This window comes from Nomascus leucogenys, chromosome 22a (assembly GCF_006542625.1).
Source record: "Nomascus leucogenys isolate Asia chromosome 22a, Asia_NLE_v1, whole genome shotgun sequence".
Taxonomy (NCBI): Eukaryota; Metazoa; Chordata; class Mammalia; order Primates; family Hylobatidae; genus Nomascus; species Nomascus leucogenys.
Genome location: NC_044402.1, coordinates 133347641 through 133374779, shown reverse-complemented (window position 1 = coordinate 133374779; position 27139 = coordinate 133347641). Strand labels below are relative to the sequence as shown.

Below are 27139 nucleotides of genomic sequence, written 5' to 3'. Positions count from 1 at the left end.
ACAGACATACGAAAAAATGCTCATCATCACTGGTCATCAGAGAAATGCAAATCAAAACCACAATGAGATACCATTTCACGCCAGTTAGAATGGCAATCATTAAAAAGTCAGGAAAACAACAGATGCTAGAGAGGATGTGGAGAAATAGGAATGCTTTTACATTGTTGGTGGGAGTGTAAATTAGTTCAACCATTGTGGAAGACAGTGTGGCAATTCCTCAAGGATCTAGAACTAGAAATACTATTTGACCCAGCAATCCCATTACTGGGTATATACCCAAAGGATTATAAATCATGCTACTATAAAGACATATGCACACATATGTTTACTGAGGCACTATTCAGAATAGCAAAGAATTGGAACCAACTCAAATGTCCATCAGTGATAGACTGGATTAAGAAAATGTGGCACATATACACCATGGAATACTATGCAGCCATAAAAAAGGATGAGTTCATGTCCTTTGCAGTGACACGGATGAAGCTGGAAATCACCATTCTAAGCAAACTATCACAAGGATGGAAAACCAAACACCACATGTTCTCACTCACAGGTGGGAGTTGAACAACGAGAACACATGGACACAGGGCAGGGAACATCACACACCAGGGCCTGTCGAGGGGTGGGGGGCTGGGGGACGGATAGCATTAGGAGAAATACCTAACGTAAATGACGAGTTGATGGGTGCAGCAAACCAACATGGCACATGTATACCTATGTAACAAACCTGCACGCTGTGCACATGTACCCTAGAACTTAATTAAAAAAAAAAGTTGGAGTCAATCTCTCAAACCCTGCCACTGCTTTATCAACTAAGTTTATGTAATATTCTAAATCCTTTGTTGTCATTTCAACAATGTTCACGACATCTTCACCAGGTGTAGATGCCATCTTAAGAAACTACTTTATTTGCTTATGGAAAGTAGTTGCTTCCATAAGAAGCAACTGCTGACACATCAAACTTTACCATGAGATTACAGCAATTCAGTCACATCTTCAGGCTCTACTTCTGATTCTAGTTCTCTTGCTATTTCCACCACATCCGCAGTTACTTCCTCCACTGAAGTCTTGGACCCCTCACAGTCACCCATGAGGGTGGGAATCAACTTTTTCCAAACTCCTGTTAATGTTGACATTTTGACTTCCTCTCATGAATCACTAATGTTCTTTAATGGCATCTGGAATGGCGAATCCTTTCCAGAAGGTTTTCAATTTACTTTGCCCAGATCCATCAGAAGAATCACTACCCATGGTACACAGAGCATTATGAAGTATGTTTCTTAAATAATGACACTTGAACATCAAAATTAATCCTTGATCCACAGGCTGCAGAATGAATGTTATGTTGGCATGGATGAAAACAACATTAATTTCCTTGTACATCTCCATCAGAGCTCTTGGATGACTAGGGGCATTGTCAATGAGCAGTAATATTTTGAAAGGAGCAGTAGGTCTTCAACAGTGAGTTTAAAATATTCAATATACCACACTGTAAACAGATGTGCTGTCATCCAGGCTTTGCTGTTCCATGTATACAGCACAGGCAGAGTAGATTTAGTATAATTCTTAAGGACCCTAGGATTTTCAGAATGGTAAATGAGCATTGGCTTCAATTTTAAGTCACCAGCTGCATTAGCCCCTAACAAGAGAGTCAGCCTGTCCTTTAAAGCTTTGAAGCCAGGTACTGACTTCTCCTCTCTAGCTATGAAAGTCCTAGATAATATCTTCTTCTATTAGAAGGCTGTTTCATCTATACTGAAAATATGTTGCTTAGTGCAACCACCTTCATCAATGATCTTAAGCAGGGCTTCTGGATAACTTGCTGCAGCTTCTACATCAGCACTAGCTGCTTCACATTGTGCTTTTATTTTATGGAAATGGGCTTCTTTCCTTAAACTTCACGAACCAACCGCTGCTAGCTTCAAATTTTTCTTCTTCAGCTTCATCACCTCTCTCGGCTTTCACAGAATTGAAGAGAGTTTTAAGGCCTTGCTCTGGATTAGGCTTTGGCTTAAAGGAATGTTGCGGCTGGTCTGATCTTCTATCCAGACCACTAAAACTATCTCCATATCAGCAATAAGGCTGTTTGGCTTTCTTGTCATTCATGTGTTCACTGGAGTAGCACTTTTAATTTTCTTCAGTAACTTTTCCTTTGCATTTACAACTTAGCTAACTGGCACAGGGGGTCCTAGCCTTTGGCCTATCTCGGCTTTGAAGTGTGAGACATGACTCTTCCTTTCACTTGAACCCTTAGAGGCCATTGTAGGGTTATTATTTGGCCTAATTTCAATAATAATGTGTCTCAGCGAATAGGGAGGTCCAAGGAGAGGAAGAGAGACAGGGAACAGCCAGTCAGTAGTCAGAACATATATAATAGGTATAGATTAAGTTTGCTGCCTTATGTGGGCACAGTTCATGGCATTCCACAACAATTTCAATAGTGACATCAAAAATCACTTATTACAGATCACCATAACAGATATAACAGTAAACAAAAATCTGAAACATTGCAAGAATTACCGAAGTGTGACACAGAGACAAAGTGAGCACATGCTGCTGGCCAACAGACTTGGTCGATGCAGGGATGCCACAAGCCCTTCAATTCGTAAAAAATGAAATACGTGCAAAGCACAAGAAAGTGAAGCACAATAAAATGAGGTATGCCTGTATTCAATGAAGAAATAATTCCAATCTTACACAAACTTTTTCAGAAAACAATGAAAGTATCACATTCCAATTTAAGAGGCCGGTATAAACCTAACGCCAAAAGGGGACAAAAGCATTACAAGACAATTATAGGTCAGGCGTGGTGGCTCGCTCCTGTAATCCCACCACTTTGGGAGGCTGAGACAAGAAAACTGCTTGAGTCCAGGAATTCAAGATCAGCCTGGGCAACACAACAAGACCACATATCTCTACAAAAAATAAAAAAATTAGCCAGGCGTGGTGGCATGCGCATGTGGCCCAAGCTACTGAGGTGGGAGGCTTGATTGAGCATGGTAGGTTGAGGCTGTAGTAAGCCAAGACTGCAGCCTGGGTGACAGGGTGAGACCATCTCAATAAAAAAAAAAAAGAAAAGAAAAAAGAAAGGAAAAAGAGAAAGAAAACTGTAGACCTCTCTCTCTCTCATGAACACAGATGCAAATATTCTTAACAAAACAGTACCAAATTAGGTTAACATATGTATCAAGTAGGGTGGTAATCCAGGAACACAAAGTTGACTTAACCTTCAAACCTCAGTTATTAATAACTCAGTTATTAATATTAATATTAATTCACCATGAGCAGAATGAAAAAACTAAATGATCATCAATCAATGCAGATAAAGCATTTTACAACCTCAATATCTATTCATTGAAAAACTTTCAGTAAACTAGGACTGGAAAGAAACTTCTTCAGTTGGATAATGGATACCTATGAAAAACTATCAATATATTTAATGGTGAAATACCAGACATTTTCTCCTCAATACTGGAAATAAGGCTATTATACATTTTAACCACTTCTATCCACGGTTGGAAAGGAAGAATTAAAACTGCTCCAATTTATCAATAAGATTCCACAGAAAATCCTAAGGAATCAACAAAAATACTATTAGACGTAGTAAGTTGAGTTTCACAAGGTGTCAGAATATAAGATCTATATATGAAAACCAATCAATTCCATTTCTATACAGAACTGGAAAAGACAGAGTCTTGCCCTGTCACCCAGGCTGGAATGTAGGGGTGCCTTGGCTCACTGCAACCTCTGCCTCCCATGTTCAAGCAATTCTCCTGCCTCTGCCACCCAAGTAACTGGGATTACAGGTGCGTGCCACCACGCCCAGCTAATTTTTGTATTTTTAGTAGAGACAGGGTTTCACCCTGTTGGCCAGGCTGGTCTCGAACTCCTGACCTCGTGATCTGCCCGCCTTGGCCTCCCAAAGTGTTGGGATTACAGGCATGAGCCACTGCACCCAGCCTGCTGGAAAATAAACTTTTAAAATTCCATTTATAATAGCAAAAAAGAAAAAAATCAATTTTTTAAAGATGTACATAACCTGTATAATGGAAACAAAATGGTACTGAGAAAAAACAAGGAAAACATAAACAAATGGAAAGATATACCATGTTCATTGCCTGGAAGACTCAGTATATCTTAAAATGTGAATTCTCTTCAATTTAGATTCCACACAATCCAAATCATAACCACAGTAGGCTTTTATATAGAAATTAAGAAGATAATTTTAAATTTTAATAGGAAGGCGAAAGATCTTCGTCAAGCAGTCTTGAATAAAAAGGCAAAGCTGGAAGACATACTGACTTACTTCTAGTTACTATAAAGGTACAGCAGTAATCAAATCAGTGCGTACTCATTTAAGGACAGGCAAACTTATCAGTGGAACAAAAGGGAAGAGTACAGTAAAAAAAAAAAAAAAAAAACATATTTATACAATTGACTTTGACAAAAGCATCAAAAATTCAATAGAAAAAGTAAAGACTTTGCAAAAACAGCCACTGGAACAACCCATTCCTCATATCATACAGAAAAAACAATTCAAACTATTTGTAAAACCAAAACTATAAAGCTTTAAAAAAAATACAGGAGGTATTTTAATAATCTGTAGGTTGGCAAATATTTCTTACATAGAAACAAAAAAACACTAATAAAAGACAAATTTAATAGGATTTCATCAAAATTAAAAATCTCTTATCAAAAGATCCCCTAAGAAATAGACATGCTATAGCCTGGAGGAAAGTATGCACAACATTTATCTAACAAAGGACACGTACTGAGAATATAAGGAATCCAAACTAAAAGTAAGAGCTAAAAGTATACAACTTGTAAGAAAAAAATAGATAAATTGGACATTACTGGCCAGGCGCGGTGGCTCATGCCTCTACCCAACACTTTAGGAGGCCAAGGCAAGCGATCACCTGAGGTCAGGAGTTCAAGACCAGCCTGGCCAATATGGCGAAACCCTATCTCTATCAAAAATACAAAAACGAGCCAAGCGTGGCAGTACATGCCTGTAGTCCCAGCTACTCGGGAGGCTGAAGCAGAACTGCCTGAACCTGGGAGGCAGAGGCTGCAGTGAGCCAAGATCGCACCACTGCGCTCCAGCCTGGGCAACAGAGTGAGACTTTGTCTTAAAATAAGAAAGTAAATAAAATAAAAAGATAAATTGGACATTATCAAAGTGAAAAATTTACGTGTTTCAAAGAACACTGTCAAGAAAGCAAAAAAGACACACCTGTAATCCCAGCATTTCAGAGGCTGAGGCAGGCAGATCATTTGAGGCCAGGAGGTGAGACCAGCCTGCCAACAAGGCAAAACCCCATCTCTATTAAAAACACAAAAGAATTAGCCAGACGTGGTGATGCTTGCCTGTAGTCCCAGGTGCTTGGGAGGCTTAGACATGAGAATCGCTTGAACTGGGGAGGTGGAGGTTGTGGTGAGCCAAGATCGCGCCACTGCACGCCAGCCTGGGCAACAGAGTGAGGCTCTTGATCTCCAAAAAAAAAAGAAACCAAAAAGAGAATACAAAGCCCAGAAATAAATCCATACATTTACGCTCATTAACATAGATGCCAAAAACATACAATGGGGAAAGAACAGTCTCTTTAATAAATGGTGGTGGGAAAACTAGATATCCATAGGCAAAAGAATGAAATCACAGCCTCATCTCATACCATACATGAAAATCATTATGTTAGAAATTATTGCTGGGTGATGGCTGGGCGCAGTGGCTCATGCCTGTAATCCCAGCACTTTGGGAGGCCGAGGCGGGTGGATCATGAGGTCAGGAGATTGAGACCACCCTGGCTAACACAATGAAACTACGTCTCTACTAAAAATCCAAAAAATTAGCCAGGCGTGGTAGTGGGCGCCTGTAGTCCCAGCTACTCGGGAGGCTAAAGCAGGAGAATGGCATGAACCCAGGAGGCGGAGCTTGCAGTGAGCCAAGATTATGCCACTGCACTCCAGCCTGGGCGACAGAGCAAGACTCATCTTAAAAGAAAAAAAATATATATATTGCTGGGTGATTTATGGGCATTTGTTGTACTATTCTGCTTCAGTTTGAAACTTGCTTTAAAAAAACCATGTATTTTACAACATTTCCACTACATAGCTGAGCAAAAACCAGAAAGATAAGACAAATTTTATTTTTCCTCTAGAAAATAGGTTTTCATTTGAAGAAATTTAGACAGAAGTAATAAGAGCCAGTTAGGTTTCTTTTGGTAATTTTCAGCAACCTGAAAAAATTTTAGATAGGCTATCTTAATGTCCTAATATTTTGTAAATCACTAATTCCCAGCTTCAAAGGAACAATTAGAAGACAAAACCATCTGGTCACCTGTTTGCGTAACAATTCTTCCTGCTTCCGCCTTTCTTCCTCTTCTCTTCTCCTCTCTTCCAGTCTTCTAAGAGCTTCTTCTTGCTGCTGTCTTTCTTCCTCTTCTCGCTGTCGCCTTAATGCAATTTCTTGTTCCCGCTGGCGACGCAGAGCCTCTTCCTAAGGAAAAAAGATGGAGGGTGGGGGGTGGGGGAGGGACTCAGGTCTATCATTCAATTTATTATGTCATATTAAACAGTAAACATAAAAGTAATCACGATCTGGAGTAAAAAGTATACATGTAAACGGGGAACTGGACACATTACAATAAAAAGAAAATTGAATTTAAAATATTAGTAGTTAAATTACAATAAACTGTGAAGTCTATCCTGGTTTCTATATTAGCTGTATCATTTACTGATTAACCACAGAAAGAGCTACATTAGAATTATAGCTCTGGTTTCTCCATTGGTATCTTTAATCCCTATTTTTTTAATCAACTGGGAACTTAAGGCATAGAGAGGGCAAATCAACATGGCCACCAAAAATTTGGGGTAAGATAAGTTCTCCCAGTCAGAAGTACTGAGTAAAGCCATGTGTCCCAGAACATGTTCTGAAGATCAAAAGTCCCACCAATACTATTAAGTATTACACAGAAAGAGGTCCCATTGTTGAGATCATTTATAGAAAACTGAGCAACACAGAACTAAACATACTTTTTTACTGCAATAATTCTTAGAGCCTCTATATGCTGCGGTATAGTGTGACTCTAAGAATTAACAGTAGTTCTCATTTCATCTCAGCATGGATCTTTTTTGTTTTTCACAGAGCACCTCTTGGGGCCAAAAGGTAGGAAACAAGTGGTAAAGGCTAGACTGTGGGGCTATTAAGAGAGTAGATGCTTTCAAGTGAAGCTAGGAAAACCCCAATGGAAAAATGAGCCAAGCACATGAATGGTGAATTCCCCCCGATAACAACAACAACAACAACAACAGACTAAAAAACATTAAAAGTGTATACCTCACTGGTTATAAATCCTTAAGCAAAGACTTAGCTACAAGGACTTTCATTCAAACACTTACCTAACAGTGAAGAACTGGAAACAACCCTCATGTCCAACAATAGGGAATTGGTCAACTTATTATAATTTACTTATAAAATGAAATTTAATACAGCTAGCAAATATGATGATGTAGATTTTTAGATACACATTCGACATGGAAAGATGACATAATTCATGTCATTTTAAATTATTATTAACTACTAATATTTTAAATTCAATTTTCTTTTTATTGTAATGTGTCCAGTTCCCCGTTTACATGTATACTTTTTACTCCAGATCGTGATTACTTTTATGTTTACTGTTTAATATTACATGTCAAAAGGAGGGTTATAAAACACAAGTACAAATAATATATACCTCCAGCCTGGGTGACAGAGTGAGACTCTGTCTCCAAAAAAATAAAAAGAAGAAACCAAAAAGAGAATACAAACCCCAGAAATAAATCCACACATTTATATTCAATTGATTTTTGACATAGATGCCACAAACACACAATGGGGGAAAGGACAGTCTCTTTAATAAATGGTGGTGGGAAAAACTGGATATCTATAGGCAGAAGAATGAAATCAGACCCTCACCTCACACCATATACAAAAATCATTACATTCAAAATTATTGCTGGGTGATTTCTGTCTAAATTTCTTCAAATGAAAACATACTTTCTAGGGGAAAAATAAAATATGTCTTATCTTTCTGGTTTCTGCTCAGCTATATAGTGGAAAATGTTGTAAAGCAAATATATGTGTAGAGTTTCTTTTGCTCCCTATTTAGAAACACTAAAATAGAGAGAAAAGGTTCATTAAGGGAAAGAATAAAGAGAAGGCACAGGTCTTAGCCAAAGATACTTTTTTAAAGTACATCTGAATGGTCAATAAGCATGTGAAAAGAAGCCCAACAACACTAATCATTAGGGAAATGTAAATCAAAACCACAATGAAATATCACTTGATGCCCATTAAAAATGTCATTATCAAAAAGAAACAAAGCAAAACCAAAAAAATAAAATAAAATAACAAGTGTTGGTGAGAATGTGGAGACACTGGAATGGCTGTGCATTGCCAGTAGGAATATAAAGTGGTGCAGCAGCTGTGGGAAACAATACGGCAGTTCTTCAAAAAATTCAAAAGAGAATGACCATATGATCCAGCAATTCCACTTCTAGGTGTATACACAAAAGTGTTGAAAGCAAGGACTCAAACAGGTATCTATACACCCATGTTCACAGCAGCATTATTCACAATAGCTAAAACGTGGAAGTCATCTAAATGTCCATCAACAAAGGAATGGATAAACAAAATAGGAATGGATAAACACACAATGGAATATTATTCAACCTTTATAAGAAAGGAAATTCTGATATATGCTACAATATGAATAAACCTTAAGTGAAATAAGCCCAACACAAAAGGACAAATACTGTATAATTCTACTTACATAAGAAATTGAGTTAGTTTAAATTCAGACACAGAAAGAAGAATGGTGGTTACTAGGAGCTATGGGACGGAGGGAGTGGGGCTCCTTGTTTAATGGATATGCAGTTTCAGTTTGCAAAGTTGGAGAAGTTCTACAGACACGTTTGTGAGGGTTGCACAGCAATGTGAATGAATATACTTAACAACACTGAAAGCACACTTAAAATGGTAAATTTTATGTTATGTATATGTTAGCACAATTTTTTTAAAGACCATGTAACTTTTAAAATTTGACATTTAATGCTGCACATCAGTTACTTTCTCATTGTTTTTAGACACAAAGACAGAACTTCTGAAATCTAACTGGTTTATAAAACTCTAGGAAATATGCAAAGAAAATCAATTCCAGTGGTTTATTAGGACTGAAGAATATCCCTACAGTGGGTTGTTGGTGGAAAACAGAGATTCTTTCCAAAGGTGAGTGAGTCTTCTAAGGTTCTAACCCCAATACTGTGGACTTCAGGAGTATCTGTGAAATGATGAAAGAAAGCAGCCTGAAAGCCCTCATCAAGCACTAATCCTATGGTCAGAGTTCCCAGATATATACCTGTTTCCTTCGGGCAAGTTCTTCTTCCTCTCGCCTTTTCCTTTCTTCTTCCTGCTGTCGCCGAATAATTTCCTCCTGTTGTCTTCGGAGTTCTTCTTGCCTCTTTCGCTCTTCCTCTTCCCGTTTTGCCCTCATTTCTGCCTCTCTTCTCTCTTGCTCTAGCTGTGATTGATTACACAAGAGTACTCTTAGAAACTTGAAACCAAGCACAGGAACACTTCAAAAGCACTGACCAGTAGTATTCGTTCATTCAATCAGCTGCTTGTACTGTACTGCAACCGGGTGATCCAACAGATCAATAGATAAACAAAATATGTTATATACATACAATGGAATATTAATATTATTCAACCTTTAAAAGGAAGGAAATTCTGACATATGCTACATCAACACCCTGTAAGAGCTCTAAGCTGTGACATATCACAGTAATTAGAAGAATTCTATGATTGTCTCAACTGAATGCACTTTCCTCCCACCTGTATTTGCCTCCACACACCACATTACCATTATACCACCCAGGAGAGTAACATCAGAATGCTCTTGGATGGTACTTCTTTACTCATCCCTACAAATAATTTTCTGATTGAATATTTAACAGTGTGGCTATAATGTTTTAACAGCAATGTTGTATGTACCTTTCCACATTCTGGGAACTCTAAGGAGACTGTCACGACCTCAGGGGATAAGAATGCATTAAGTATAAAACGGCAACAACACTCTCTTGTACACCTGAGAACCTAGAAATCATTACAATGACACTAGGTATTGATGTAGACATTCTTTTCTAGCAAGTACTAAAACCAAAATTCAAGATTTAGCTCCCCCAAAAAATGTGAATGGAACACACAATCCGATGTTAATGTCGGGCTTTTTGGCTGCTACGTCTGAAGATACTAAGAAATATAAACAAATACCACTATAAAGATTCAATGGGAGAACTCAAGCCACATATCAGGAGTCTCATAAACAATGTAGTGGATATTTTCTCACATTCTTGTTACTTATAACAAATGTTCATACCATGAATAATGTTAACTAAAATATATATGTGTCTATAATCAACAATGTGCCAACTAACCAAACCAAACATAGTAATTTAAATTCAGTTTTGAGTTTTTTTTTTTTTTTTTGGGAGAAGAGAGCACAGTAAAGATACAATATGAATGTACTTATACCAGCTAAGCAGCAGTAAACTGAAAGTAAAAAGTATAGCTAGCTAGAGAGATGAATAAACAGCAATGTTTATGTCCTGCAGCCAGATGACAATGCACTGTTGCAGAAGAATGAGCTTCAGACCTTTGCAGCTTTGGCCTTCTCTAGCTGCTGAAGCTGTTCCAGGGCAGGGCCTGGTGTCGTTGTGTCCAGAGGAAGATCCCACACACTACCACCTTCCCAAACTGTAAGACAACAAAAGAAAGAACGAGGGATGACAGAGCTTACACACATGGTGACATATCCGTAGGAATCATGAAAAAAGCTGCTTCCCTGTGCCTAAATGAGCTCCACCAAACACATCTGTTTTGTCTCTGAGTAGACTGAACTGCCAGTGGACTCTAGTTTCTATGAATATCCTTCAACACATCTAGAATGAAGGGAAGTACCAGGCATTTATCAGGGAATTAACTTCATCCTTACAAAGCCCTATGTTTCTATTCATACCCCCATTTTTACAGATGAACAAACTAAGGGTCAGAAGTAGTTTCTAACACTCCCAAGGGCACATGGCAAGCATGTGGCCATGCCAGGATTTAAATCCCAGTGTATTACACTCCAAAGCACATAGATTTCCAGCAACCATACAGCCTCTTACTGCACACCAACTAGAGAGAAGCAGGTGGTTGCACAACATTGTGAATGCCACTGAAGGGTTCACTTTAAAATGGTTAATTTTGTGTTAAGTGAATTTCATCTCAATAAAGAGGGAGTGCAAGTAAGCATTACAGCTGGAGCTGTGGAGACCTCTGGAAAGGCCAAGCAGGTCTTACAAGTGAGACCTGGTCCTGCTAACCTGAAGGGCACTGCAAGATCACATTTGGAAGTAAACAAACAGATAACGGTTTCTGAGTTCATTTTCCTATTGCCAGCGAAGTTTTCTAGCACCACTTTTCAGCATTCTCTATTTTCTACATTCCTATCATAGTCTATTTATACACTATCAAATATTGTCTGTATAAAACCAATGGACTATTTTTAAAGGACCTTGACTGCATATAAACCCAAAGAGAGAAATTGTTTAATACAGTACTTAAAAGTTTCCAAAACACTGCAGAATACAGGTTGCGGATCCATTATCCAAAATGCTTGGGACCAGAAGCATTTCAAATTTTGGATTTTTTCAGATTTTGAAATATTTGCATATACATAATGAACTATCTCTGGGATGAGATCCAACATAAAATTCATTAATCTTTCATATACACTTTATAGACATAGCCTGAAGGTACTTTCTTTTTTTTTTTCTGGTTTGAGATGGAGTCTCACTCTGTCACCCAGGCTGGAGTGCAGTGGCGTGATCTCGGCTCACTGCAACCTCCACCTCCAGGGTTCAAGCGATTCTCCTGCCTCAGCCTCCGGAGTAGCTGGGATTACAGGCGCCCACCACCACACCTGGCTAATTTTTTTTTTAATTTTTAGTAGAGATGGGGTTTCACCATCTTGGCCAGGCTGGTCTCGAACTTCTGACTTCGTGATCCACCTACCTCGGCCTCCCAAAGTGCTAGGATTACAGGCGTGAGCCACTGCACACAGACAGCCTGAAGGTAGTTTAATGCAACATTTTTAAATAATTTGAGGCATGAAAAAAAATTTTGTGTTAAGTATTTATGTGTAAAATTGTCCATTCGTGGGTTGGGCACCATATCTCATGCCTGTAATCCTAGCAGTTTGGGAGGCTGAGGCAGGCGGATCACTTGAGGCCAGGAGTTTGATATCAGCCTGGCCAACGTGGTGAAGCCGTCTCTACTAAAAATACAAAAATTAGCCAAGTGTGGTGGTGGGTGCCTGTAATCCCAGCTACTCGGGAAGCTGAGGCAGGGGAATCTCTTGAACCCAGGAGGCAGAGGTTGCAGTGAGCCAAGATTGTGCCACTACACACCAGCCTCGGCAACACAGCAAGACTCTGTCTCCAAAAAAAAAAAAAATCCACTTGTGAAATCATGTCAATGCTCAAAAAGTTTTAGCTTTTGAAGCATTTTGGATTGCAGAATTTTGGATTAGGGATGGGTACGCAACCTGCATTCTTAACATCCTAACTATAAACGGCTATCAAGAAAAAATAAGGTACAAACAGCATGGAAAGTTGATGAGGGAAGACAATCATCCTTCTGCAATAATCTGCGGGGTCAATGTTAACAACAGAACCATGACCTGAATGGCTCAACAGCTCTAGAAAAACTCCACCAAGGCCTATAGTTCTTGAGGATCTTCAACACCAACTATAATCTCTTGAAAGGACTACCCAAAGACCAAACTATCCATCTCTGCAAGTATTCAGACCATAAGAAACAGAGGTGCTCGGCTGGGCACAGTGGCTCACACCTGTAATCCCAGCACTTTCGGAGGCCAAGGTGGGCGCATCACTTGAGGTCACTTTGAGACCAGATTGGCCACAAAGGTGAAATCCTGCCTCTACTACAAATACAAAAATTAGTCAGGTGTGATAGCATACACCTGTAAGTAATCCCAGCTACTTAGGTGGCTGAGGCAGAAGCATCACTTGAACTCGGCAAGCGGAGGTTGCAGTGAGATGAGAACGCATCACTGCACTCTAGCCTGGGCAACAGTGCAAGAGTCTGTCTCAAAAAATAAAAGAAAGCAAAGAAACAGCAGTGCTTCACCAATACCAAGACTTAAAATAATCTCAACCCCAAATTTTCTAATTTGATGTAAAAATATAAAAATGAGAAAAGGTGCTCAATTCATAGCAGGTTTTTCTTTTCCCAAAATTTCTGGGTACCTACAGTGTTTGTTAACATCAATTCTTTTTTTTTTTTTTTTCTTTCTTAGAGTCTTGCTCTGTTGCCCAGGCTGAAATGCCTTGGCATGATTATAGCTCACTGCAGCCTGGAACTCCTGGGCTCAAGCAATCCTCCCATCTCAGTCTCCTGAGTGGCTAGCACTACAGGCACACATCACCACGCCTAGCTTGTATTAATTCCTAACTCAAAAGAATAGGTCACCATTACTTATGTTTTTATGTATGCTTTTTTTCCCAATCTGGCTAAAGAGATCAAAAATCATTTAAATGATTTTTCCACAGTGATCAGAGCAACATAAAAGAGATTCTGACTCAAAAAAAAAAAAAAAAAAATCCACTAAATAAATTCAAACAAATACTTAAAAGTATATTTTCAGTAACACCTTCAATATTGCTTGGATCTAGTAAAAAATGGACCTTTTGTTAATATCAAATACAAAATGGATTCAGAAACCTAATATATTTTTTAAGAACTGAATTATAAAATTATTATTAGACTCTGAATCCTCAGAGTGGTACTAAAGGTTAATCTAAGTTTTTACCTGTAGGCTGTGAAGCTGTTGGCTGAAGCTCCCAGATAGAGCCAGTATCTGGCACGGACACAGACCTAGTTACTGAGGGAATGATGTTCTGATCAGATATTCTGCAAAAGGGAAATAAAAAATTAACTTGTTCTTATCATTCGCAAAAAAAAAAAAAAAGAAGAGGAATTTCTAGATTAGTAGGTTCTCTAGGTTATTTGGCTAGAAAACGCCTTCACTCTTTTGCTAAAACCTAACACTACCAAAGCAGTTTGGGGTGGAACAAAGAGAAGGGCACAATGATTACACTTCTGGAATCCTCTATGGTAATACATATTGACTTCTAAATGATGGATATACCTACTGTATATCCATATCTTAAAGATATGTATATCTTAAAAAAACCCAGATCATCTCAATAGAAATCACAGAGACAGCATATTACAATGAAGAAAGGTCTGCATTTTAGTTCTGAGTTTCCTATATGTTACATTAATCAAGTCCTATAGCCTCTCAGAGTCCCAGTTTGCCCATCCATAAAATGGAGCTCCTACCACCTAAACTGCCTACCTCATGGGATGGGTTAAGGCTCAAAAGAAATATAAACAGTTTTGGCTGAATGAGACAATGAGATTTTTAAGAGCAGTGACTGATACTTGTTCAGGAGAAATATTACTCTGAATGATAACCTGAAACAGCAGAAATTTCTTCTAGACTTCTAGCATAATTTCCTTTTCCTTAGACCTACCTTAATGGCTTTTGAGTTCTAGAAAATTACAACCTTGTATGGTGTGGCTAATACTTTGAGATACTATGAGTAAAAGTGAAATTAAAATCCTAGGCTACAGTTTTTCTGTTGCAGGTTCCACAAGATGACACTGTTTCTCAAGTGTTCCCATTATTCTTTGGTCTTTTGATTAATCAAAATTTATCTCTATGAGTAAAAGACCAAATAAACGCTTATCTCCACCTGAAATATTTTTTAAAAATATACTGTTTTTACATACAACATGCAGGTATGTGTTGGGAGTGTTCCAATGCCAGAAATCACACACTATACCAGAATTTCTCCTTTCTTCTCTTTCTTTCACAACACATGTACCCCATATGACACATAATGGAATGACCACCAACCTCATCTTCAGGGTCTGAAACTGTTGAAGAAGAAGTGCCAACTGCTGCTGCTGCTGGGAAGACAGGGCTGCTTTCTGCTGTTGGGCCAAAACCTGTGCATATTGTTGTCTTCAAAAAGTAAAAAAAAAAGTATAACCTGTCAATCCACATTTAGTTCACATGGCTGAGATGCTGAAAGACAAGGTTCAATTCAAAGCCCCCCAGGAAACATTATTAGAAATCGCTATCAAATATATCTTATAATTCTTCATTATGATAATAGACATATACAAAATTCTATGCTTCATTCTAGAAAGAACTGAACTCATAGATGGCATGTTTCCAAGTGAAAGAGGATAGCAAAAAAATTCACAATTCAGTGCAAAGTGGTCTATTCAGAGAAAATATTTTAAAAATCACAAATGTCAAAAATTGGTAAACTCCAAAGATAACCTTTTATCAGAAATCAAATGAAAAATAAAACAGATTCAAATTAGTAGCTTTTTCCATATGATGTACCCTTTGTAAAAAATGTAACACTTCTATAAAAATTCATACATTGATCGTCTTCAACTTGGAAAAACTTAGGTAATTTTTCTTCACTAGATCAGGGTTAAACTTTTGTAATGGGCCAGAGAGTAAATAGCTTCATCTATGCAGGTCATATACTCTCTGTTGCAACTACTCGATTTTACCATTGTAAGGCAAAAGCAGCAATATACATCCTACAAACCAACAGGTGTGTCTGTTTCAGTAACACTTTGCTTATAAATACAAAAATAGAGAGCAGGCCATATTTAGCCCAAAGGTCAGACTTTGCCAACCTCTGCACCACGTAACAGCAAATGTTATTTCTTCTACAAAAGAGACACAACAAAACCTGACTGACTTTGCCATCATTCCACACCACCCCTAAAATAATTAACTTTAACTTCTTTCCCACCCTCTTGCTTCTATACATATATATATTTTTTTCCTCTGTGGCATTCAAAGCTGAGCCACTCAGGAGGCACTTAGAAACTAAAGAGCTTACAAAATTCAAGTTATGTGTCATCTTCTAAACTTCTGGTATTTAAAAGTAAGATAAGCCAGGAGTGGTGCATGCCTGTAATCCCAGCACTTTGGGAGGCGAGGCAGGCAGATTACTTGAGGCTGGGAGTTCGAGGCCAGCCTCGCCAACACAGTGAAACCCCATCTCTACTAAAAATACAAAAATAGGCTGGGCGTGGTGGCACACGCCTGTAGTCCCAGCTACTCAGGAGGCTGAAGCACGGGAATCAATGGAACCAGGGAGGCGGAGGTTGCAGTGAGCCGAGATCACGCCACTGCACTCCAGCCTGGATGACAGAGTGAGGCTCTGTCTCAAAAATAAATAAATAAATAAATAAATGACAACACTAAATTAGAATGTATGGTGGTAAGACGCCACTAGCTGGGTGACTGAAGTGCCACATAAGCCGTTAGTTCTCTCTACTGTAAAAGGTGAGACTTGAGAGCAGATTCTATTTAAAGTCCCTTTTCATGCTGCAGTACATCCTACTGCATTACTCTTCTTACTGTATTAAAAACTGCTGGTACTGCAGGTGCTGCATCTGGTATAAGGCTGTGAGTTCCTGCTGCCTGGTCAGTCGTTCCTGGTTCAGCTCTCCCTAGGAATGAAGTGGTGAGGAAATAAATACCATTAAATAAACTGCAAAGAACCTAAAAGCCACTTAGTACAGGTATCTGAAATCAAAATGAATCTAAGACATTTACCTCCCACTCTACCCTTTTACGCAAACACTTGAATAAAAACTCAGACATCTTTAAAAACTAAACAACGCCATCTAGTGGAAACAGTGGTGTCAATATTATAAAAGATTCCCTAAGGTGAGAAAGGGTCCTTATTTCAGTTGCCATTCTCCATTCCTGCCCTTAAAGCTGAATGTTCAACTGTACTCCAGAGTTATTACTGTAACTGAAAGACTGTATAATTAGATAATGTAGAAATTAGAGAAACTGGATATAATACAGAAAAATGTAAAAGTATCTAAAGGTCAAAGGAAATGTTATAGAATTTTATAATGGTATATAAGGAATGCAGGGAGCCAGTATGTATCTTAAGGATGTTAAGAATATAAAAAGAGGCCGGGCGCGGTGGCTCACACCTGTAACCCCAGCACTTTGGGAGGCCAAGGCAGGCGGATCATGAGGTCAGGGGTTTGAGATCAGCCTGACCAACATGATGAAACCCCATCTCCACTAAAAATACAAAAATTAGCTGAGTGTGGTGGCACACGCCTGTAGTCCCACCTACTCAGGAGGCTGAGGCAGGAGAATCACTTGAACCCGGGAGGCAGAGGTTGCAGTGAGCCTGGACTGCACCATTGCACTCCAGCCTGGGTGACAGAGCAAAACTCCGTCTCAAAAAAAAATATATATATATATATATGTATATATGTATATATGTATATATGTATATATGTATATATGTGTGTATATATGTGTATATATGTATATAAACTTTGATAACTATAACTCTCTCCCCCAAAATAAACTGTCAGTTGCTATTAATACATCATGAATTAGAAAAAATAAGTTGAAGTAAAATAAAACCAATTTTTTAGCTTATATGTGAAATATATGACTGGAATTTAAATTATGAAAAGTTAAAATTAGGAGAAAGAAACATGAAGTATAAGATAACAGAAGTAAAAGTGTAAGTATGACAGACTAAACAGGTAAATCATGAGTTTATATCTTTATTATATATTGATTATAGTTTGTAATAAGATATTTGATACACAATTTCTTGGGGTAGGGATTACCTGAAATTCAGAGACATTTTTCTTGCTTTTCAATACTGCAGGATAGCTACTACCTTAGGTTCATCTAAAATGTCTACATGAAAAACTAAGTTTCAAGGTATACATTCATCATGAAGTGGGGCTCTCTTCTTATCAACAATATTCAGGGCAAAGACAATGACAGACAGGAAGCAGGGCTTTGCACAGTTTCCCTCCTATGCAGGTATGACTGAGGCTCAGCTCCTCTAACTGGAAACTGGGAAGTGGACTACTCCAAGTATGCCAAGATCCAAGAGATGAGCTTTTAGCTTCTGAGATGTGTAAGATCAAAACTCATCTTAATTTCAGAGAAGGGAAATAAGGCTTAAACTTGATATATAAGGTAAATTTATATGCTGCAATACACAGTATAATTTTTTTTGTGACTTAAAACAACTAGGATGGGGTAAGAAATAATTCCTCTCACCTAGGAATCTTCCATTCTAGACCACTGCTCTCCACAAACTATAGGTCTCAACACATTAGTGGATTGTGAAATCAAATACTGGGTTAAGATCAACATTTAAAAGAAACAAAATGGAAAAAAAGCCACTTTCCTCCCCTACGCACTCCCTTGACTACAGAGGCTAGGTCTTGCTCATCTTCATCTCCTAAGAACCTACTACATGGCCTGGCACAGGCCCTCAATATACAATTGATGAATAAGTCAATGGTGACTTTACTGTAGAAATGCAGTGTCCACACTAAAGGTTTATGGGCTGGGTGCAGTGGCTCATGCCTAAAATCCAGCACTTTGAAAGGCCGACGTGGGAGGACCACCTGAGCCCAGGAGTTTGAGACTGGCCTGGGCAACATGGCGAGACTCCATCTCTGTTAAAAAAAAAAAAAAAAAAAAAAAAAAAAAAAGGTTTATGGTAACTTTTAACTATAGCCCGTCACCAGACAGTCCAACTGGAGAAGAAAAAATGAGGTACAGGTGAAAGACCTCCAAAAGGAACACTACTGAGAGGGTCCAAGAGCAGCCGCAAGAGGAAGAAGGGTTTCCCTGCCAATAGTACCCCAGTGTCAGAGCCCTAGGAAGATCACTACTAGCATCACAGTTCCTTTTATTATTTTTTTTTGAGACAGGGTCTCACTCTGTTGCCCAAGCTGCAGTGCAGTGGCGCAATCACAGCTCACTGCAGCCTCAACTTCCTAGGCTCAAGTGATCATCCCATCTCTGCCACTGATTGCCACCATACCCGGCTAGTTTTTTATCATTATTATTTTATTACTATTTGTACAGACAGGTCTCACTTCGTTGTCCAGGGTGGTTTTAAACTCCTGGGCTCAAGCAATCCTCTAACTCTGGCCTCCCAAATCCCTCCCACACCGGGATTACAGAAGTCAGCCAATGTGCCCGGCCATGGTTCCATTTTTTAATTAAAATACCAGTAACTAATTTTTTTTAAGCCCTCAAAATACTGTGAAGCACTGGTAACATTTATTTTAAGGCAAACCTCAAATTTAGAAACTTTATGAGTGAGAAGGCAAGAGGCAAATGAAGTGGAAGAGAGGGGAATGTTTATTCTAACTAGAGTCAGCAAAGAAAGTCAAAGAGGTCAACTGTGTTGAAGCCTAGCAGATAAAGGTAAAAGCTCTGAAATGAGCTTAGAAAGGTAAGGTGCCAGGCATTGCAGGACCTGGTAGGTAGGCCAGGATAAGATGTTGGTCTTCATTCTACATCTGCTGGAATGCTACTGAAGGATTCCGTTTCTCTGTTGGGGAGGAGGTGGGGTGTGAGAGGATGGGCACAGGTTATTCAAGTTTTGAAAAGATCATTATAGCTAAGTATTCAGTCTTCCATTCAGACTTTCCCTTACCATTTCCATTAATTTCAAAGAACAATTCCTTCATTAGATGATATAATCGGGTTGTGTTTTCAAAGAGAATCACATGTTTCTGTGACTAATATGTATTCCGGGTGAGGTGAAAGGTACTTACCATATGGGGAGGGGGAGCTGGACCTGGAGAAAAGGGAACCCTTCCCCACATTTTCATGATATCGCCAAGAGGTTGGAAGCTTTCATCACATGCTCTCTTCACCAATAAAGACATAGTAAAATAGCCCGCCTGAAACCATTCTGCCATCTCCTGATTATTGAAGGGACCTATAATAGCATCAATTAAACAGAAAGACACTAAGAAACCTTTCAGACTCAAAGAGAAAAAAAATATTTCCTGCATCTGATTCTCATCAAGGTGGCATCTGTCGAAATGTTTTATACTATCTAATTTAATTCATCTCTAAAGGTAGCTAACAGATTTCTAACTACTAAAATAATTTTAAAATAAAGTCTGTGTTTATACATTCCAAATTATCAGCAGTACTTCAATTATAAGGAGCATAACTGTCCCTATCTCAATCTCTAGAACAATTCATGTGTCAGTGAGTATGATACAATTGAAGAGTTAACTATTTACTAGACTTTGTATCATTTAGGCATAAAGAATATAAACATGCAGGGCTGAAAACGTTCTCCAATTTTCATTTTCTGCCATAGATTAGAGAAAGTGGGGCAAAATGTAAACAATAATTAAGACAAATTATAATTCACTCTCTGATCTTGGTAGTGGGGAAAAAACGAGTATTCTCTAAATGTTTTATAATATGAAATAATCAAGTATTTTATATACATAAATAACATACAAATTCACTCTGATTAAAAACCATTAATTCATTCAACAAATATTTACTGAACATTGATGATATATGACATAGACAGTAGGGATATGGCAATAAATAAAGCAAAGCCCTGGAACTTCCACTTCAGAAAATGAAGTAGATGTACTTTTCCCTATTCCTTCTCTAAGTACAACTAGAAACCCTGGACATTGTATTAATATATAAAACAAATAACACTGAAAGGTGGAGAGAGAAAGGCAGGCTAACTAGGGGTCTCAGTGATGACATGATCGTGAATTCCCTGGTTTTTCTTTTTATCGCATATATCACAGATTTGGAGATGAAAAAGCCAGCAACCAGAACACATGACCTAATTGTACGCTATCTACAAGAAAGTCACACAAAATATAACAAAGTAGGCAGATTGAGGAGAGAAAAAGATATATCATGCAAATATTAACAAAGTAAATTATATTCATGTTTGATAAAGTTGACTTCAAAGAAAATTATCAGAGACAGAGAGATGTAATAAAGAAGGGTCAATACATACTGAAGATGCAGGAATTGTAATACGTATGTACCAAACAACAAAGCACCAAAATATACAAAACAGGATCTGACAGAACTGAAAAAAAGAAACAGACAAATCCATAAATTGAAGACGTAACCACCACGTGATAGACCAACTAGCAGAAAATCTGCAAGATTACAGAATTCATCAAAACCATCACCCAACAGAAGTGAAGTGACTTTACAGAACATTTCAAATATAGAAAAATACATATTCTTTTCAACTACCCACAGAACATACAGCAATAACAGACCATATTTTGGGCAATAAAACAAACATAAAAAGATTTTTAAAAATTGAAATCATATTCAGTGTATACTGCTCGAGTGATGGGTGTACCAAAATCTCACAGATCACCACTAAATAACTTACTCATATAACCAACTATCACCTGTTCCCCAAAAACCTATGGAAATAAAAAAAAAAAACCACATATAGTATGTTCTTTGACCACCAAGAATCAAGCTAGAAATCAATAAAAGAAAAATGACAGAAATCTTCCAAACACTTAGAAACCCAAAATATACTTCAAAATAATCCATGGGTAAAAGAGGAAGTCTCAAGGGAAATTAAAATACACAGAACGGAATGAAAATAAAAATACAGGCTGGGCACAGTAGTTCACGCCTATAATCCCAGCACTTTGGGAGGCCAAGGTGGGTAGATCACCTGAGGTGAGGAGTTCGAGACCAGCCTGGTCAACATGGTGAAACCTTGTCTCTACTAAAAAACACAAAAATTAGCTGGGCATGGTGGCGCATGCCTGTAGTCCCAGCTACTTGGGAGGCTGAGGCAGGAGAATCGCTTGAACCTGGGAAGCAGAGGTTGCAGGGAGCCGAGATCGCGCCACTGCACTCCAGCCTGGGCAACAGAGTGAGAATCCATCTCAAAAAAAGGATAAATATGACTGTCTATGTAAAATCTCAAGAAAACTACCCAAAGAACAGAACACAAAAAGAACTCCTTGAGCTAATAAATGAGCTCAAATATTTACTATCACTGAAAAAAAAAAAAAACCTGAGATGCTCAGATGTAAATCTACACGCACAGAATGTATGCTGAAAACTACACAACACTGATGAAAGAAATCAAAGATCTAACGACACAGATAGACATACCAGGTTCATGAACTAAAAGACTAACACAGTAAAGACATCAAGTCTTCTCAAACTGAGAGAGAGGTTTAACATAATTCCTATCAGAATCTCAACAAGATTTTTAGTAAATACAGACAAGATTATCCTAAAAATTTTTATGGAAAGGCAAAGGAACTACAAAGCTAAAAAAAAAAAAAAATTTTTAAAAGAAGATTAAACTGGGAAGAATCAGTCTAACCAATTTCAAGACTTATTATACAGCTACAGTAATCAAGATTGTACAGTACTGGTGAAGGAAGAGACAGTGATCTATAGGACAAAATTAAGAAGCAGAAACAGAAACAGACCCACAAAGAAATAGACCCACACAAATATGCTTAACTAAATTTTGACAAAAGTGAAAGAAAACAATTTAAGAGAGAAAAGACATTCTTGGTCCTGAAGCAAATGGACATTCATTGAGAAAACAACAACAAAAAACAACTAGCTTATATGAAAATTAATTTAAAATGGACCATGAACTTAAATGTAAATTATAAAAACTATAAAACTCCCCCCCCGCCCCCAAAAAGAAAAACCACTGGCATCTAAAGCTAGGCAAAGTGTTCTTGTTAAACTTAATACAAAAAAGAACAACCTATAAAAGAAAAATATTGATCTACTGGATTCATCAAAATTTACAACTTTTTGCTCTGTGAAAGACCCTATTAAGAGAATGAAATGAGGAGATAAAGACTGACAAAAAATATGTACAAACCACATATCCATCAAAGGACTAGTATCTAGAATCAATAATCAAAAATCTCTGAACAGGCCGGGCACGGTGGCTCACGCCAGTAATCCCAGCACTTTGGGAGGCCGAGGCGGGCGGATTATCTGAGGTCAGGAGTTCGAGACCAGCCTGGCCAACATGGTGAAACCCTGTCTCTACTAAAAATACAAAAAAATTAGCCAGGCGTGGTGGCGGGCGCCTGTAGTCCCAGCTACTCAGAGAGGCTGAGGCAGGAGAATGGCGTGAACCCGGGAGGCGGAGCTTGCAGTGAGCCGAGATCACGCCACTGCACTCCAGCCTGGGTGACAGAGCAAGACTCCGTCTCAAAAAAAAAAAAAAAAAAAAAAAAAAAAAGAAAATTGATCAATGTAATATACTATATTAATAAGGGGGGAACCACATGGTCATCTTAATTGACACAGAAGTAGTATCACCCTTTCATAAGGGTCAACAAACTAAGAATAGAGAGATCTAACTAAATATATTAAAAGTCATATATAAAAATCCCACAGTGGACATCATATTCAATAGTGAAAGACTGAAAGCTTTTCCTCTAACATCAGGAGCTAGGGAAGGATGCCCACTTTCACCACTTCTCTGTTCAAGATATTATTAAAGGTTCTAGTCAGAGCAACTGGGCAAGGAAAAAAAAAAAAGCATCCAAATTAGGAAGAAGTCTGTTCACAGATGATATAATCCTTTATGCAGAAAATTCTAGATTCTATTTTTCTAAAAACAGGTTAGAAGTAAAAAATAAATTCAGCAAAGTGGCAGGACACAAAGTCAACACTCAAAAATCAGTTGCATTTTTATACGTTAACAATGAACAATCTGAAAAGAAAATTAGAAAAAAAATTCCCCTTATAATAACATCAAAAAGAATAACATACTTAGGGATTAACTAAGGATGTAAAAATCTTGTACAAAGAAAACTACAAAACACTGCTAAAAGAAATTAAAGACCTAAATAAATGGAAACACATCCATGTTCGTGGACTGGAAGACTTAACATTGTTACAATATTAGTACTACCCAAAACAATCTACAGATTAAAGGTAATCCCTATTAAAATCCCAATGATGCTTGCTGCAGAAACAGAAAAATCCCATCCTAAAATACATACGAAGTCTCAAAAGACGGCAAATGGCCAAAACAATGTTTCTTTCTTGAAAAAGAGCAAGAGATCTATCATGCAACAATGACTATAGTTAACAACAATGTATTGTACTCTTAACAAACACTGCCAGGTAGATTTTTAAGTGTTCTCACCACAAAAAATGATTAGTATGCTTGTTAATTAACCTGACTTAGCCATCCATAATATGTATGCAATATTTAAAAACATCATGTCATATACAACAAATATATAATGTATATGTCTTTTTTTTTGTTGTTAAGACAGGGTCTCTGTTACTCAAGCCAAGTGCTGTGCTCAATGCAGCCTCAACTTCCTGGGCTCTAGCAATTCTCCTGCCTCAGCCTCCCAAGTAGCTGGGACTACAGGTGCGTACCACCATGCCTGGCTTCTTTATTATTTGTAGAGACAGGGTCTCACTGTGTTGACCAGGCTGGTCTCGAACTCTTGGACTCAAGTGATCCTTCCGCCTCAGATTCCCAAAGTGCTGAGATTACAGGCATGAGCCACCACGCCCAGCCCCTTATATGACAATTTAAAAATGTAATTAATAAAATGTTTTGGCCAGGTGCAGTGGTTCACACCTATAATCCGCCTTTGGGAGGCCAAGGTGGCAGAGGAAAGACAGGGAGTACCACTTATGGCCAGGAGTTCAACATAGCAAGAATTTGTCTGGTCAACATAGCAAGAATTTGTCTCTTTTTTTTCTTTTTAAAGATGGGGTGGGATCTCTTGGCTCGGCAAAATGGCTCATGCCTGTAATCCCATCTACTTGGGTGGCTGAGGAAAGAGAATTGCTTGAACCCAGAAGGCAGAGGTTGCAGTGAGCCAAGATCGCCCCACTGCACTCCAGAATGGGTGACAGAGCAAGGCTCTGTCTCAAAAAAAAAGCGAGAGACAGGGTCTCACTATGTTGCCCAAGCTGATCTCAAACTCCTGGACTCAAGCAGTCCTCTGGTCTCAGCCTCCCAAGGAAACAGGATTACAGGCATAAGCCAGCGCATGTCGGCTGAGACCTCATCTCTAAAAAAGAAAAATAATTAGCTGAGTGTGGTGGTGTGTGCTTGTTCTAAGGAGGCTGGGGCGGGATCACTGGAGCCCAGGAGTTTAAGGCTACAGTGAGCCATTATCATACCACTGCACTCCAACCTGGGCAACAGAGCAAGACCCTGTCTAAAAAAAGAAAAGAAAAACGAAGCTGGAGGACTCACATTTCCTGATTTCAAAATTTATTAAAGATAGAGTAATCAAAACAGTATAATGCCAACATAACGACAGATATATAGAACAATAAAATAGAACAGAGGGACCCAAAATGAACCAGAGTACATGGTCAAATATTTTGAAAAGGATGCCAAGACTATTCGATGGAAAAAGGACAGTCTTTTTAACAAATGGTACTTGGAAAATTGGATATCCACATGCAAAAGAATGAAATTGGATTCTTGCCTAACACCATATTCAAAAACTCCAAATGGATCAAAGATCTAACTGCATGACCTAAATCTGTAAAACTCTCAGAAGAAAACACAGGGCAAACGCTTTAAACAACATTGGATACAATAATGATTTCTAGGATATGACACCAAAGGCATAGGCAACAAAGCAAAAATAGACAAATTGGACTGCTTGAAAATTTAAAAAAAAAAAAAAAAGTGCATGACAAGACATTATCAGCAGAGTAAAAAGGCAACCCAAAGAATGGGAGAAAATATTTACAAATCATATATCTGATAAGGGATTAGCATCCAGAATATATAGAGAACTAAAACTCAACAACAAAAAAATTAACAACCCAATTAAAAAAAAAAAAGGCAAAGGACTTGAATAGACATTTCACCAAAGAAGGTATACAAATGGGTAATAAGCACATGAAAAGATGCTTAACATTCCTTATCATTAGGGAAATGCAAATAAAAACTACAATGAGATACCACCTCACACCCATTAGGATGGCTACTATTAAAAAAGTGTTGGAGAGAATTTGGTGAAATTAAAACCCTCGTGGACTGTTTTTGAGAATGTAAAATGGTACAGTCACTGTGGAAAATAGTATGGTAGCTCCTCAAAAAATTAAAACTATTAACTACCACATGATCAAGCAATTCTGCTTCTTGGTATATACCCAAAAGGATTGAAAACGGGGTCTCAAAGAGACAGTTGTACCTTCATGTTCAAAGCAGTATTATTATTATTATTTTAAAGACAGGGTCTTGCTGTGCCACCCAGGCTGGAGTGCAGTGGTGCTATCACAGCTCACTGCAGCTTCCAACTCCTGGGCTCAAGTGATCCTCCTGCCTTGTCTCCTGAGTAGCTGGGACTACAGGCACACACCATCCCACACCTAGTTAATTTTTAATTTTTTTTTTTTTTTTTTTACAGAGATAAGGTCTCTCCATGTTTCCCACACTGGTCTCAAACTCCTGGGCTCAAGCAATCCTCCCACCTCGGCCTCCCAAAGGGTCAGAATTACAGGTGTGAACCACCACACCTGGCCCATAGCAACATTATTCACAATAACTACGACATGAAAACAATCCAACTGTCCATCAATAGATGAAATGGATAAGCAAAATTGTTATACACCTACAGGGGAATACTATTCAGTCTTGGAAGGAAATTTTGACACACGCTACAACATGAACGAACCTTGAGGGCATCATGCTAAGTGAAATAAGCCAGTCAAAAGACAAATACTGTACGATTCCACTTACATGAGGTGCTTGGAATAGTAAAATTCATGGAAACAGATAGTATCATGGTAATTGCCAGGGACTGGAGGAAATGAGGAACTATTGTTTAATGTATACAGTTCCAATTTGGAAAGATGAAAAAGTATTTAATATGACCGAACCATACATTTAAAAATGGCTAAGACGGTAAATTTTATGTGTATTTCAACATAATATTTAAAATGAATAAAAAAAACAAAACCGTAAAATAAGCAAACAATCCAATTAGGACATGAACAAAAAAGACATGAAACATGAAGAAAAACTTAAATGAAGAGGACAAACAGATGGCCAGTAAGGACATGCAAAGATGTTCAACATCATTAGCCATTAGGGAAATGTAATGTAAATTTAAAACCCCAGTGAGGTATCA

General features: G+C 38.1%; 1 protein-coding gene across 8 annotated transcripts in view; it reads right to left on the bottom strand.

Annotated features, from left to right (window-relative positions):
- GIGYF2 (GRB10 interacting GYF protein 2) overlaps window positions 1-27139 on the bottom strand; it is a 164448-nt gene that overhangs the window by 32946 nt on the left and 104363 nt on the right. For all 8 annotated transcript variants that reach the window (XM_030803960.1, XM_030803966.1, XM_030803961.1 and 5 more), the window contains 7 exons: window positions 19778-19944; window positions 16566-16657; window positions 15030-15137; window positions 13917-14017; window positions 10695-10795; window positions 9399-9560; window positions 6338-6496 (listed from right to left, as the gene is read on the bottom strand). In XM_030803960.1, coding sequence (XP_030659820.1) covers window positions 6338-6496; window positions 9399-9560; window positions 10695-10795; window positions 13917-14017; window positions 15030-15137; window positions 16566-16657; window positions 19778-19944 — 890 coding nt within the window. The remainder of the gene's footprint in view (window positions 1-6337; window positions 6497-9398; window positions 9561-10694; window positions 10796-13916; window positions 14018-15029; window positions 15138-16565; window positions 16658-19777; window positions 19945-27139) is intronic.